The 16027-nt window shown below is 39.7% G+C and overlaps 1 protein-coding gene across 4 annotated transcripts in view; it reads left to right on the top strand.

Moving 5' to 3' along the window:
- The first annotated feature begins 1179 nt into the window (after window positions 1-1179).
- Window positions 1180-16027, top strand: part of TIE1 (tyrosine kinase with immunoglobulin like and EGF like domains 1) — a 64043-nt gene continuing 49195 nt past the window's right edge. For 2 of the 4 annotated variants that reach the window (XM_070745093.1, XM_070745091.1), the window contains exons 1-5: window positions 1180-1676; window positions 5992-6270; window positions 11908-12018; window positions 12727-12882; window positions 14579-14710. In XM_070745093.1, the coding sequence (XP_070601194.1) occupies window positions 1628-1676; window positions 5992-6270; window positions 11908-12018; window positions 12727-12882; window positions 14579-14710 (727 nt within the window). In that variant the 5' untranslated portion in view covers window positions 1180-1627. The remainder of the gene's footprint in view (window positions 1677-5991; window positions 6271-11907; window positions 12019-12726; window positions 12883-14578; window positions 14711-16027) is intronic. The other 2 variants (XM_070745092.1, XM_070745090.1) reach the window with 1 other exon arrangement.

Genomic DNA, 16027 nt, shown 5'->3' with positions numbered 1-16027 from the left:
GGTGGCATTTCTTCAAGTGCAATAACCAAAATGTCAGTGCAGTCAACCTAACTAAACTGGTTATATATTACCTGCTTTCCCGAGTTCCAGAGTTTCAGCACAGGTTCAAAGAACATGTACAATGAAGAGAAGATGGTTGGAAAGAGATAATCTCAGTTTGTGTTTGGACATGGATAGGGAGATTCTCCTTCCTTCCTTCCTTCCTTCCTTCCTTCCTTCCTTCCTTCCTTCCCCATTTTAATAGAATGTGAAGAAAAGTAAAAACCAGTCCCTTTGGGGAAATTGACTTTGTCCAATTCTTTCTTTATTCCTTCCTTCCTTCCTTCCTTCCCCATTTTAAGAGAATGTGAAGAAAAGTAAAAACCAGTCCCTTTGGGGAAATTGACTTTGTCCAATTCTTTCTTCCTTCCTTCCTTCCTTCCTTCCTTCCTTCCTTCCCCATTTTAAGAGAATGTGAAGAAAAGTAAAAACCAGTCCCTTTGGGGAAATTGACTTTGTCCAGTTCTTCCTTCCTTCCTTCCTTCCTTCCTTCCTTCCTTCCTTCCTTCCTTCCTTCCCCATTTTAATAGAATGTGAAGAAAAGTAAAAACCAGTACCTTTGGGGAAATTGACTTTGTCAATTCTCCATCTTTGATATTTTGGTCTAGACAGCAAATCAGATGTAAAACCTAACCGTTCCATTCCCCTCACCCTCCAAATTATCTTTGAGTGAATAATAAGGGACAGCCTAGCTTTAATCAGTTGTGCCTTTGAATAAATGGATAACATAGCAGACTTGCTTTTTCTTTTTTTTATATAAAAATGGAATTCCACGTATGCAGGCTGCTTAGCCCAGGGTCAGCTTATCAGATGCTTCAGGTGACATAGCTGTGCCATTTCACAAATAAGAGGTTTGTCACACCTTTCTTAGTTGGTATCTTTAGCCAATGACTTCCTATTATACTGCTCTCTTCTGCGGCAGGATCCCGAGATAGACATGGAACAATGGGTGGAGAGCAGGAAATGCTGTATGAGAAACAGGATTTCATGTCAGTGCTGAGCTGTCTGTAAGGGCCTCTAGGCATTCCTCCATCCTGCCTGCCTGAACCCCAGCCAATTTTTGTTTTCCTGATGGAGCCCCAGCCGCTCATGTTGTACTCCGTCCATTTCCACTTTTAATCGGTTTCCTGTCCAGCCCAGTTTTATTTTGTGGCCTTGCTGAGCCTCTCCAGTTAGGCTTTCAAGTCTGCATGGAAGAAGCAACAGCATCATATATTTACCTGGCAGCTACATGTGGCCATAAACAACGAGCTAAAATGTGTGGCTAGGTCTTCGGGTGCCAGCGTGAACTCTTGAATAAATGAAGTTCCTGGAATTTTTTTTAAAAAAAATCCAACTTCTTTGGCGACCTAAGTGGAGTTTTTCCTAAGATACTCTGTTGAGTTCCTTCAAACCAAAGAACTATGCACTGATTCTGCTTGATCTAGTGGCAATTTCCTTCTAATTGTTTTGCCCCTGGTACAGAATGGAGGATTCAAGAATAACAAGCTTAAAACAACGAGTCAGAAATAACAGAAATCATTCTTAATACTCCTTCTTCTGAAATGGTGATGTTTCAATTCTCCTGACATCGAGCCCGTTCCTGAAAATGAGATTGGATACAATTGGTCTTCTCAGCTTCTTCTGGCACCTGACAGGTAAAATCTGTTTTAATTATTTTTATGATGGTTCATCCCTAGTTTGAGATGGGCAGCTATACAATTTACACGGATGAGTAAACAAACCATTTTTCCTATGTCTTACCTATCATCCACATTTCTATGTCAACTATTCTATCAAAGAGCGAAAGTGAATTGGGTAGCACACAAGCTGGGGTTAAAAAAAATTGTGGAATGAAAAAAAAAGGAATAAAACTGAATGCAAAAATTAAAAGAAATCAGTTCAGACTAAAGCCAATGTTATAAAATGTATGTAGTATAGGATTCTAAAAATAGTTTTAAAAAAACGAACAATAGAAAAATCTGAGGAATAGAAAAGTATTTGAACTGACACCACAATGGCCAAACCTCGGATACTATGTATGAGTCATTAATCTAGTCCAGTGGAGAAAGAAAATGATCACTGGAGTCCATATTGAAAGTAGTACCCAACAATTTTACTTTGTTATCAGAATCAAAGAGAAAGCAACCCTATTACAAAAGATATTCTAGAACTAGTGGTTATAGCCAGGGGCACAGAAAACAGCACTTTCTGATACTTCTTTCCAAATGATATTTCTAGTTAGAACAATTCATGTGTGCCTTTTCTTCTTGATAATTCACAGCTAGACCAATAGCATCTGCCAGTTTGGTTTTTGGAATTACAATGAAAACAATCAACAGTAGCAGACGGTGTAACAGAGCCATGTTAACACATGGTAACAAAAAATCAGAAGGTTCGACGTGGCTTTAAGAAGTGAAGAGACCAAAAACTAAATCTATCTTAATTTTTATTGAAATGTTAATACTAGATATAAGTGATTCAATCAGTTTCTATGTATTTTACACAAGATCCCTTCTCTCTACATTTAGTTTTAAAACTTAGTGGCAATTTTTAGGGGTAGGTCTGGGGCACCACCCAAAACTTTATGTCATAAAATGGATAAGGTTCTGGTGGATGTGGGATTTAAACATTTTTTTTTTTAAAAAAAATGTTGCTAATTTTTACTAATAAGAAAAATAGAAATTCGAGGAATTTAATTAGAAAGTAAGTGTTTGTGTGTTTGTGTGAAAGAGAGTGGGGGGGGGGAGAATGTGATATATGTTATTGCCAATGCTGTTTGAACAATAAATATAAAGGATCCATACTTTATTTTCTCTATTACAAAGAGATTTAAATGACCAGCATGGGAGAATGCAAACTTCAGCATTCCTATCTGCAGAACATCAGAACATGTTTACAATGAATTAATGGCACAGGAATTTTATGAGGAATTTATAATAGAAGAAAGATCAGAAATAGAAAGTCAAAGCCAGGAAGAACAACCCTTAATAGATCTAGATAGTGGGAAAGAAGGAACATCCAAAGGTAAAGAACAGGAAGAAGAAAGAATGCTTACAAGAGCACAGAAAGAAAATAGAATAAATAGAAGACAAATACGAAACTAAGTGGGTAGGGAAACAGAGGTTAAGTTACCCTCAATCAATGTAAACGGTTTTTAATTCATATGTTAAAAGAAAAAGTATATTTAGCAAATTACAAGAGCAAAATTTGAATAATATTTGTCTACAAGAAGTGCACATTCCACAAGAAAATGAAAAACAATTAGAAAATGAGAAATTAGGAAGAGTATTTACAGCACTATCACACAATAAGAAAAGAGGGATTGCGGTATATGTAAAAAAAGAATTAGACCCCCCAAAAATATATGCTGATAAAAAAGGAAGAATCTTAATAATTTTTGTTTCAATTTTCAATGTACAAGTAACTCTAGTGGTTATATATGCACCAAATAAAAATCTTAAAACCTTAAAAAAAAATAGAAAGTAAGTGTTTGTGTTTGTGTGTTTGTGTGAAAGAGAATGGGGGGGGGGAGAGAATGTGATATATGTTATTGCCAATGCTGTTTGAACAATAAATATAAAGGATCTATACTTTATTTTCTCTATTACAAAGGGATTTAACTGACCAGCATGGGAGAATGCAAACTTCAGCATTCCTATTTGCAGAACATCAGAACATGTTTATAAGAAATAACATCAGAATGTCATATAGCACCTAACTGAAAATAAAGATAAGCCTTCAGGAAAAGACCAGTGTCATGAGAAGTCTTTCTGATAGTTGAATTATTTCATATGCAGAGTTGGTTATCCAGAATTTTAACAGGCTTAGCTATAAACCTGGAAATTATTTTCTAGATTTCCATAAATAGTACAAATTGATACATAGATGAATTTCACACATGCTAATTACACGTGTATATAATTTTGTGAGAACCAGACTTTTCTAAAGGATCAGACTTAACTTTGCCTGTCAGATCTACTCTCATTTGGCTTTCCAAGTTAAAACAAATATAAATAAATTAGTACATTAGTGATCTAAGCTACACTGAATGTGGCCTGAATGTAAATAAATAGTGTTTTACAAATTAGATTCCTCTGTGTTAGGTTATCAATCACACATTTTATTTCTCAAATCCTTTGGTTAAAAAAAATGCACAATGACACAGAATATCATTGTGCATATTCAACATTTTTAAAAAAACTCTCAATGATAATTATTATTATTATTATGTATGTATAAGATATCCAACTCCCAGTAATCCAGGACAGTTTACATTTAAAAAAAAGAATTTAGAAACAAAGAAACAGCAGAAAAATAATACAACCAAAGGAACAAAGATTGCATAGAAGAAATAGAATGTTTGAAATTAATTTAGCTGGGATTCTACTGTCCACTATAGGGATTTAAAAACTGAGCTGGGAACAGGACCTCAAATAGTGATTACAATAATATATTTGTGGAGATGTATCTTATGGGAATGCATATGAATAAGTCTTCAGGATGCGTAGAGAGTTTTACAATTATTTTCATGATTGCCCAGTATAATTTTTTAACTAAGGTTGAGGATTATTTTTATACTTTCCAAGTATAACAAAACATTGGATAGAAATTATGTAAATAGTATCATAACTCTGTCTATCAGCACAATAATTTTCCAAAAAAACCTTAATGGGACCAAAGTTGCTTTGGGGGAAGAGGTCAGTAAAGGAAAAATCAAATATGAAAATGGACCAGATAAGAACAGAGACTATGGAGAAAAATAATCCAGAAAAATGCCCTGATATAAGGTAGAAAAGGTGACTGAGAATGGATGCTAAGAGAAATGAAACCAGAATAGAATCAACTATGGAGTCCTTGGTGTTTTCTGAGCTTGCTTGTTTGCTTGCAGACATTTCATTAACCTGACTAAGCAACATCATCAGTGCTGGTGAGTGTGGTGTTTAGAACTGAAAGTAGCATTTGCATGATGATGATGATAGTGATAACACTAGGTTATTCTATTGGTCTGTTTATTATTCATTATTTTTATAAATCTAAGTGACTACCAGTATTGAAAAGCCTCATTCACTTTGAAAAATCAGAGAACTAAATAATATTAGTTTCTTTTTTTTAAAGTTTATTTATTGATTTTAAAAATAATATTTCTCATATTTTTTTGTACAGGTTGTAGTCCGTATCTATTACATTTTAGATAAACCATTCATTTCTCTATATGTTCTATTAAATTATGTACATTCAAATATATATACAATACATAAAGCATAGTATTAGAAAAGAGAAAAAATGAGATATCAATAAGCATGAATTCTTTTAGTTTCTGCAACAAAGTGGTTATCAATCATAAATGTTTATTTCGTTTATCTTTATTGCTATTGCAAGGTGTTTATTTCTATTTCTATATATTATTATTATTATTATTATTATTATTATTATTATTATTATTTATTAGATTTGTATGCTGCCCTTCTCCGGAGACTCGGAGCGGTTCTGGTATACCGATACTCCGTATTGTTACTTTTTATTTTTTATTTTGAATCCATTTGGGCCATTTGTGCATGTTTCTTTGGTTTCTTTATTTGTTGTCCCCTTAATTGAGTTCGTCATTTCATCCATCTCTGCACATCTATATATTTTATCAATAATTAAATTTTCAGGTGGGGTCTGCTCCTTTTTCCACATTTGATAATAATAATAAATGATATTAGTTAGTATTAGTATTATTTGTTCAAATAATATTAGTATTATTTGTTCAGTATTTTTCTTTATACTTGTGAGTTTATACTTTATGAGTTCTAAGTCTTTCACTGAGTTTGAGGCTTTCCTCCTCTTTCCCTTTTCTAAGAGAGAGGCAAGAATCAAACTGTTTGACATAAACAAGGCAAGGAGTTAGCACTGAAACATTTCAATCATGCTTATAATTTACCCGCTCTCCATGTCCATAAGATGACTGCTTTGATTCTTTTGATGCAGGTGCGATTCTGGATATCACTCTGGTGGCCAATGTTCTGAGTCCCTCACACAACCACTTCTACCTGTCCTGTGTGACAGGCGAACGGAACATCAGCCTCCAGATTGACAGGGACAATGCCATGATCAAGACCACATCCAAGTTCCAGGTATACAGAAACAGCAGCAAGGAAGTGCATATGCGAGGTTTCTCCCGAGCAGGCCTCGTGGGCATCACATACTGCCTGGGGAAGACACAGTCAGAGCAAACTAGAGTGGTTTATGTACATAACGACATTAACGGTAAGTGTGACAGATCGATTCATGTGACAATGAAGAAGAGATACTGATATGTGGTATCTAAAGACCAAAAATCTACACCTGAGTGTAGAAGAATTAATGTTTTCAAGTTAATATTTCTCAACATTTACTCCTTATCTCATATGATCAGTGATGGGCTCCTACGGGTATGGTCAGGTACGCAAAAACGGTAGAAAAATTTTGGTCAGGTATGCAGAACTGCTAGGGAAAAATTTTTTTTTCCTTTTTTTCCCTTCTGGGCTCTGGGTATGTTTTTCCTATCACAGTAAATGAAGTTGAATGTCTATAATTTTAGAAGCGCTATGTGTGCGTGTGTGGGTACATACACATACAGTTTATATAGTAGATAATGTATATTTTTGTGTGCCTGTGTGTAATATGTATGTACACATATGACATATATACCTAGAATTAAATAGTATATTTTGGATGTTCAGTAATAGTAAATAGATAGGGAAATTGTATCTCTTTGAGGCGAGGAGAGGCCAGACACCCTAACCCAAACCGTTGATGTGAGTGACATCAAGTTGGCCACCTTTAAGCCAGTCACATGAACTTTAAGCCACCCCTTTTCACGTGATTCTCAAGCCACCGCCCCATCTGATCACACGGCTGGCAAGCCACACCCACAAAATAAGCCATGCCCACAGTGTGGTAGTAAATTTTTTTGCAGCCCTTCACTACATATGATGTCATGTTTTCTGTCACAATTTGACCCATTTTACACACTATGTTGTTGCTCTTCTATTGTTTGTGTGGAATTGAGCATAGCATACATATATAGTATGTCTGGTGGGTTGGGCATGACAAAGAACCTTCTGTAACAGAAGAACACTTATATGGCTTTCTATTTAAATTCCTAGAAACCTATTTCCACCCATCTCAGCTATCCTTACTGCACCAAATACACTTCTGTACACCCACACCCACACGTTGAAAATAGGTTGAGATGGAAATAGACCAGCAAGTCCAATCTCTAAATTTGTTTAGAAGTTCAAATGACGTGATCTACAGCCAGAGGTGGGCTACTGCCCGCACGGGGAGGGGGACGCAGTGGGGTTGTAGAAAATGGAGTTCCACCCCAGAGCACCCAATTTGCACTGAAAGATGTTGGGAAAAAATGCAGGGCGTCCTGCATAAGCCATGCGCACAGTGTGGTAGTAAACATATTGGTAGTCCTTCACTGTCCACAGCCATCTTCACTTGCCCATATATGCCACCTTGAGCTTATATAAAAATTAGGATATAACAGTATAAATTGTTTATATGTGTGTGTGTGCTTCTGTACCTCACAGATTTTAAAACCCAACTTCTTTTAACAATAAAGAAATTTCCGTGTTAGCCTCTAGATGGTGTAATGTTATCTCTCAAAGAGGATTACTATGTTCTCTTCCTTCCTGTCTTCAGACCTTCATGTTTTCAATAATCTTTTATAATTAGTTGTTTTATTTCTATTAAACATTTTGTAAACTTCTTTGTAGGATAAATTCTACTAACTGAAATAATTTTGCTCTGTTATACTGTTGGTCAAAATCAGAACATTCCTACCACTGACTGATTATCATTCTTCATTTCTTATTTCAAACCCAATCTTAAATTATACCTTTGTGTTGTCCTTTGATGCCTTTTTGACCTCTTCCTTCCCATAATGACATGTGAAATGTCAGATCTAATAAAAGCATTGCAGACCTCGCTGTAGCAATCCAAAAGCAAATATTCACAGAACCACATCAAACAGACACAGCATAAAAATAATATAGTTAAGAAAAGAATTGAAATAAGCACAACGTTAGACATAGAAAGTAAACCAAATATTGTGCAAACAAAAGTGAATGTTCTGGTCAAGCCCAAATGTCATTTACTCTTGCGCAAGCAATATTAACTTGTGGTTAACTTTTGTGTAGACCAGTAATTTTAATTGATTTAATATGTCTTGAGAAATCAACAAATTATCATGTACAAAGGGGCTTGAAGCCTCACAGCGATCTCACTTTTTGCCATTTCTGATCCTTTTCTCTCAGGATTAGTTAAATATTTTAGTTTCAGATTCACAGGGCCAGTAAATGATTTTCCTTTATAACTCACTTATTGATAAACTTATCTAACAAGACTGAAAACGGAAGAGCCTTAATGCTCTTCTTTTCACAGATATCCACAATATGTGTATGTATGTGTATCTCTCTATCTCTATCTATCTATCTATCTATCTATCTATCTATCTATCTATCTATCTATCTATCTATCTATCTCTCTCTCCATCCATCCATCCATCCATCCATCTATCTATCTATCTATCTATCTATCTTTCTCTCTCTCTCTCTCTCTCTCTCTATCTCTCTATCCATCCATCCATCCATCCATCTATCTATCTACAGTGATCCCTCGAGTATCGCGAGGGTTACATTCCAAGACCCCTTGCGATACTCGATTTTTCGCAATATAGTGGTGCGGAAGTAAAAACACCATCTGCGCATGCGCGCCCTTTTTTCCATGGCCGCACATGCGCAGATGGTGTTTTTACTTCCGCACCTGGGAAGACCCAGGGAAGGTTCCTTCCGCCGCCCAGCAGCTGATCTGCTCGGCAGCGCCGCGGCAGCGAGGAGCCGAAGATCGGGGTTTCCCCGCCGCCCACGCAAAGGGGAAACCCCGATCTTCGGCTCCTCGCTGCTGCCGCGCCCGCCGCTTGTCCGCCCACCACTTGTCCGCCCGCCGCTTGTCCACCGCTTGTCCGCCCGCCGCTTGTCCGCCCGCCGCTTGTCCGCCGCTTGTCCGCCCGCCGCTTGTCCGCCACCTGCCTGCCCGCCTGCCCGCCGCTTGTCCGCCCGCCACTTGTCCGCCGCTTGTCCACCCGCCGCTTGTCCGCCGCTTGTCCGCCACCTGCCTGCCCGCCTGCCCACCGCTCGGTGCACGAGAGAGGGAAAGTGAGAAAAAGAGGGAGAGCAAGAGGGGGAGAGATAGAGAAAGAGAGAGAAGGAAAGAAAGAGATGAGAAAGGAAGGAAGAGAGTGAGAGAGAGGAAGAAAGAGAGAGAGAGAAGAGTAGAGTATTTTTTAATTAATATTTTCTGAAAAATCGCGATATAGCGTTTCGCGAAGATCGAGATCGCGAAACTCGAGGGATCACTGTATCTATCTATCTATCTGCATAACTCTGCATCATGATGTTATGTGAGTGGTGCAACACTACAATTTCATCATTGTTTGTGAGGCAAATGATATACCCATTCATTTGCATTGATATAATAATTAATTTATATGGTATTAGATATTAGATAATAATATCTAAGTGCCAGAGCTCACTGTAACAGCCATTGCCAAAAAGGCATTAAGAGTTGTTAACCTAATCTTGTGTAGATTCTTCTCTTGTAACATCGAACTAGGACATACAAAATTTGAAAAGAGGCATGGGTCCCCAAAGTGGGGGGGGGGGGCAGGGGGCTTTGTGGACAAAAAATCGGGAAGGCTAATGATCCTTTCCTTTTTTCAGAGAGAGAGAGGTCCGTTCATACTCTGGGCATCTAGACGATCCCATGCCTTCTTCTCCGTTCATGTGTAGAATCCCCAAAGTGTGTGTGGGGCTTTGGGAGCTCTTTCACACACACACACACACACACACACACATTATCAGCAGCAATGAACTTTTGTTTTCAACAAAACTAAACTCCGATGGTTATCCCATCAATAGATATGGAATCAAAATCACCAAGTACAGAATTTAATTATAAAAAAGGAGCATGTGGTAAGCTGTTCCCATATCCCCTTGAAATGCTAATTGTTTTAGGAAACTCCTGTTTCTTTGATGTGATTTATGGTAAAGGGGTCATGAGGTCTATTGCCCCAACTAAATGTGACCAGGTATGCCAATTTGTAGAATGATAACTCCTATCTTTTCCTCACTCTTTTGTTAATTCCTGTTTCTTAGAAGATGAGGAGCTTTTTCACACACACAAACACACATACACACACACAGACATGTTTGTCTTTGGGCTGCGCTCACCTGTTCTGGTGTTTTGGGAACACATGAACAGAGGAGGGGGTGAAAAGGGCATGGGATCGTCTAGAATAGATGCCCACAGCATGAACGGACCTCTCTCTCTCTCTCTCTGCAAATAGGGAGGGATCATTAGCCCTCCAACTCTTTCCCCCCCTCCCCCCACATTCTTTCCTTCCCAAAGTAGCATTTTGTTAGGACCATTCTGATTGGATGGTGGCGAAGTGTCCCATGTGGCCAAAAGGCTGTGGCTGAATGTGGACTTTTGTGACGAAAGGGCTGGGACCAATAGCTAGGGGCCTTTGGGCGAGGGAGGTAATGTAGCGGCCAATTATCTGCTGCGGAGGAAAGAGCTTCATCCAACTGGGCAGAGGCAAAAAGTCCCATCCCCAAGGAATGGAGCGGTAGCTCATTCTGCACCCTGTGAAGATTTTCCAAGGAGTAGGATGTAGTAACATGTTTCTTCATAGCATAGGAGCACAGTCAGCACAGAAGCAACGTATTTTCTGTTTTATAATATCTTTCAGCTGATTTGATGTTTGCATCATGGAAAGGAAAAAAGGTATATGCAGCAGGTAGATAGATTAAAATGGTAATGTGGTTGGTTAATTGATTTGAGTGAAATTATTTTTCTGGGCCACCTTGACAGTTCTGCTAATCCAACTTCTTGCTTCAGTCTGCTCATTCCTACAGCCTCCAAATTAATAACTTTCCCATGGGAATTTTTTTTAAATTGCTTAAATTGTTTTTTAGGGGTTTTGACATCACATATATTTCATTTTTTTTGGGTTGTGAGCCACCCAGAATCCCTAGGGAGTTGGGCAGCATACAAATCCAAATTAAATAAATAAATAAATAAATAAATAAGACTTTTATCAAGGGTGGGGGGCAAGTCCCCCAAAATGGACTAAGAAGGAGTCCTCCAGACTTCAAATACAATGGTTAGATAATTTAGAATTACGTCGCCTCTGAACTGATTTAACTGTTGTTCATAAGATCATACATCATAATGTCCTTCCTATTAGTGACTACTTTATCTTCAACAACAACAGCAAAGAGCACATAATAGATACAAACTAAATGTAAATCACTCCAAACTTGACTGCAGAAAATCTGACTTCAGCAACAGAGTGATCAATGCCTGGAACTCACTACCTGATTCTGTTGTTTCTTCCCCTAACCCCAAAACCTCCAACCTTAAATTAACTACTGTTGACCTCCCCCCTTTTCTAAGAGGTCTGTAAGGGGCGTGCATAAGCGCACTATTGTGCCTACCATCCCTGTCCTTCTGTCCTATTATCCTTTTTATCACTTCTTCATACTTTGTTATGTTAATACAAACTATAATTTCTATACTTGTTTGACAAATATAATGAATGAATAAATGGATGGATGGATGGATGGATGAACAAATATTATACCTTCATCACACATAATGAAATGTGAATAGTGTTTTTCCCCCTATATATATTCCTTTCTTCCTGGCAATGTATCTAGTCCTTTATATGTTGCATCAAGCAGGATGTGCTCTGGTAAGACCATGTTCCTTTAATGAACAAGGAAGACAAAATATTTCAGTTTCTGTAACCCAATTCCTTTCCCCTCCCCCCCCCTCTGTTCTATGTTTCAGCCAACCTGGTCCCAGAGAAAGTAACCCACACAATCAGTCTTTCCCAATCAGCCATACTGGCTGCCAGGATAAAGAATGGGAAGAAAACAGATATCTGGTGGAAAAGGAATGGCAAGTGCCCCATTATCTAACTGCATGTCTGCATGCCTTTTTCCAAGACATCCAACTCCTCCTTGGAACTTCAGTTTCTCTGCTGATATACAACTTTTATATTCTTAATAATGATTCAAGAGTGAAGACCCCAACTAATTTTAATTTATGGGGGATATATCAATTTATATTCACTGAATTAGGAATTAAAACTGAGAAATGATAGCTTTCTTACTTACTTACTTACTTACTTACTTACTTACTTACTTACTTACTTACTTACTTACTTACTTACTTACTTACTTACTTACTTACTTACTTATCTTCATGGAGACCCTGAAAGGGTTTCAGGGACCCCTCCCTCCCAGGAGTCCCCAGACCACACTTTAAAAACCATTGTGCTATAGAATCCATTGATCTGTTATGAATGGTCATTCGCACATGAATCTATTTCTTGGCTTCAAAATGGTAGCCTTGGACTTGCTAAGTTCCTTTACTAATCTATCTGTTTTCCTAATAGCAAAATCCAACTTCATGGCCCCCTTCACAGATCTGCATGCAAATCATATTCCAAATGATGTATTTCTATTTCAGTAGGTATTTCTTTGTTCATCAATCTTGGTTTTTTTCTATTTTTTTTGCTTGTTTCTTTTTCTTTCTTTCTTTCTTTCTTTCTTTCTTTCTCTTCTTCTTTCCTTCCTTCCTTCCTTCCTTTCTTTTTTTGTGCAGGGACTTACTATGACACAATGCACCAGGGTGAGCTAAAGGAGAATAAGTCCATTCTGGTCTTGTCATCTGTTACCATGGCCGACGGTGGAATTTACAGTGCCACATTTATAGAGGACAGTCCCTTGTCAAGCGCCTTTTTCAGACTGATTGTGCGAGGTGAGCTTGGGTGTACCTAAGGCAATCATTTAATGTTTCCTAACATTTTTTTTGTGGATGCCGCTCAGAGGTGGGTTCCATTACCTTTGCCACTGGTTTGCATCGCAATGTTTCATGTGCGTCCCCTCATGCAATTTCACTTCCACACATGCTCAGAAGGTGGACTCAGTCCGAAACACAGCTGAGGAGCTGATCAGCTGTGCTTCGGGCAAAGAAATAAAGCTCAGGATTAACCTTGGAGGAGGATAGGAGGGCTTTTATCAAAGCACAGAACACTGTGAAGCCATTCAAACAGAGGAAAATCAGCCGAAAATTGGGCCGATGCCATATGTTTTTTGTAACATTTATCAAAACAATCCATAAGAATTGCAGTCTATAAGTAGTCCTCGACTTACAACCATTTGCTTAGTAGCTGTTCAAAGTAACAACAGCATTGAAATCTGTGACCTATGGCCATTTTTCACACTTAAAACCAGCGGTGGGCAGCAGCAGGACGGGGTGGAATGCAGTTCCACTGGCGGAAATGAAGCTGTGTGCACAGCTCCAGCTGATTGGCAGCAGTCTCTTCCTGGATTACTGGTCTCGGCTCGGCTCTCCTTTTTTCCCTTGCTGCTGCTGCTGCTGTGTCTGCACTCCTTGCTTTTTTCCTCTTTCCTTCTTCCTGGCCTCGGATGAGCTTCCCTCTCTCCTGCCCAGCTCCCCTCCAGCCTGACACAGCCACCTCCCACCTGAGGTGCAAGCAGAAGGCGTGGGTGGAAGCAGTGCTGGCAGCATTTATGCTTCTGGAAGCACCTCTTTGCCTAGCTACCCAGCCTGAGGCGGGGGGGACAACCCAGGAAGGACAGCACGGGAAACGCAAAGCAAATTGTCACCCCAGCAAGCGACACTAGTAAGGTTGGAGGACTTAACAGTTCACTTGAACAATGATGATCGTTCAAGCCACTCCCACCTGGTCACATGACCATTAAGCCACACCCAGAAAATAAGCCACACCCACAGTGTGGCAGTAAAAATTTTGGGTGCCCATTACGGCTTACAACTGTCACAGCATCCCAATGGTCATGTGATCAAAATTCAGGTGTTTGGCAACTGGTTCATATTTACGACAATTAGTGTCCTATGGTCATGTGATCCACTTCTGACAAATAGCCAATGGGGAAGCCAGATTCACTTTACAGCAATGTTATCAACTGAACAACTGCAGTGATTCACCTAAAACCTGTGGCAAGAAAGATATTAAAATGGAGCAAAATTCACTTAGCAATCGTCTTGCTTAGTAACAGAAATTTGGTCTCAATTGTGGACGTTGAGTCAAGTAATTTGGTCTCAATTGTGGGCGTTGCAATTTACAAATAAATACATTACTCAGAGTCTTATGATTTGATGATTCACAAATGACCACAAAACTATCTTCCCCTGTGGGATGTGTTCCAGATATGGTGGGAGTGCACCTCCCATTCCCCAAATAACATGGCCAGTGGAGGACATTCATTTAGGAAAAACTGATATCAATAAATTTGAATAAAAATTATTCTTAGGCTAATCTGAAGGCCTGTTTTTAACAAGTCATTTCCTGAGGTTGTTTGCTAGAGTCAGAGCACACAATGTATGAAATCATACTTACATATTGCGAGTAGCATTTCCTCTCTAATGTTGTCTGGAAACTTCATATCATTATTCTTCCTGCCCTCTCCAGGTTGTGCCACCAAGAAATGGGGCTCATTTTGTGACAAAGACTGCCCTGATTGTCTGAATGGAGGCATCTGCCATCACATTGTGGGAGAATGTATCTGTCCTCCAGGATTCATGGGTACCCGCTGTGAAAAAGGTTAGAAGCCACAGGTCATTGTTCTAGTGTAAACGGATGTACCTGAGACATGAACTGAACTTGGAAAATCAGGAGCTTCTTTATTATAGTAGTTTTCATCGGCGGCAAGGAATATGTCTGGTGATTAAATACAATAGTGGGGACCAGGATGGAGAGTTTTGTGTCTGTTTCCTCCACTTTTTCCCAGGTTTAAGAGAAAATGAAATCCAAAAATATACTTACCAAGATTAACTCATTCGCTTTTGAATGACCCCATTCTTCAGTGGCTACAATTTGCCACTGAAAGTTCAAAATCATATTTGCTGCCCAAACCTGATTTGTGGCCTGCCCTGTGGTATACACAAAAAAAGGGAGCAGGATCCTACATTTTTATATAAAATTGTGTGTTTGTGTGTGTGTGTGTGTGTCACATGTTTTTGCTAAATTTGAAAATTAAGGGAGACTAGAATAGATCTACTATATTTTGGCCCTCCGCCCCCCCCCCCCGCAAACCAAAAATGCAAAGCCGGGCCACTGCCGCCAAAGGAGGCTTGAGCCTCCCACTCCATCCCTGCCCCTTCATCCCGCCCATCACCCTTGGCCGGCAGGATCCTCCAGGGCATGGAGGACTGGGAGGCTCAAGCCTCCTTTGGCGGCGGCGGCCCGGCTTTGCACTTTTGGCTTGGAGAGGCAGGAGGGCTGGCCTGACACCCCCCCCAAACACTTTGCCTCCTGCCAGGCAAGAGGGCTTGGGAGGCAGGTTCTGCTGGCCGGCTGTGGAGGATCCTGCCATCCAAGGGCGATGGGCGGAACGAAGGGGTGGGGAGGACTGGGAGGCTCAAGCTTCCTTCGGCGGTGGCAGTCCAGCTTTGCATTTTTGGCTGGGGGGGGGCAGGAGGTCTAGCCTGACAACCCCCCCATGCTTCGCCTCCCGCCGGGCAGGAGGTAGAGGAAGGGGGCATCTCGATCAGCTGCTGGAAAGCCAAGGGAAAATCCCAGGTGCTTCGGCTAGAAGTCGGGAGGCGGGGAATCCCGGCAGGGGTGGGAAATGAATGAGAAATCCCAGCGGTGGCAGTCACAAGGCAGGGGAATCCCTTTGGCAGTAAGAGAGCACACACGCAGTAAGAGAGCCCATGGATCCGGGCTCGGGTTCGTAAGATGGAAATGGTTCTTAAGATGTGCCAAAGAAATCTTAAACCCCTCATATGACGAGGGGTTCCTAAGACGAGGTATCACTGTATTTGGCTTTTTTATTGTATGTTCTATTTATCATTGTAAGCCACCCTTAGTCCCACTGGAATTGGGTGGCATAGAAGTCAAATAAATCAAATCAAATCA

The sequence above is a fragment of the Erythrolamprus reginae genome, chromosome 3, assembly GCF_031021105.1.
Source record: "Erythrolamprus reginae isolate rEryReg1 chromosome 3, rEryReg1.hap1, whole genome shotgun sequence".
NCBI classification, from domain to species: domain Eukaryota; kingdom Metazoa; phylum Chordata; class Lepidosauria; order Squamata; family Dipsadidae; genus Erythrolamprus; species Erythrolamprus reginae.
This window is presented reverse-complemented; position numbering and strand designations above follow the sequence as displayed.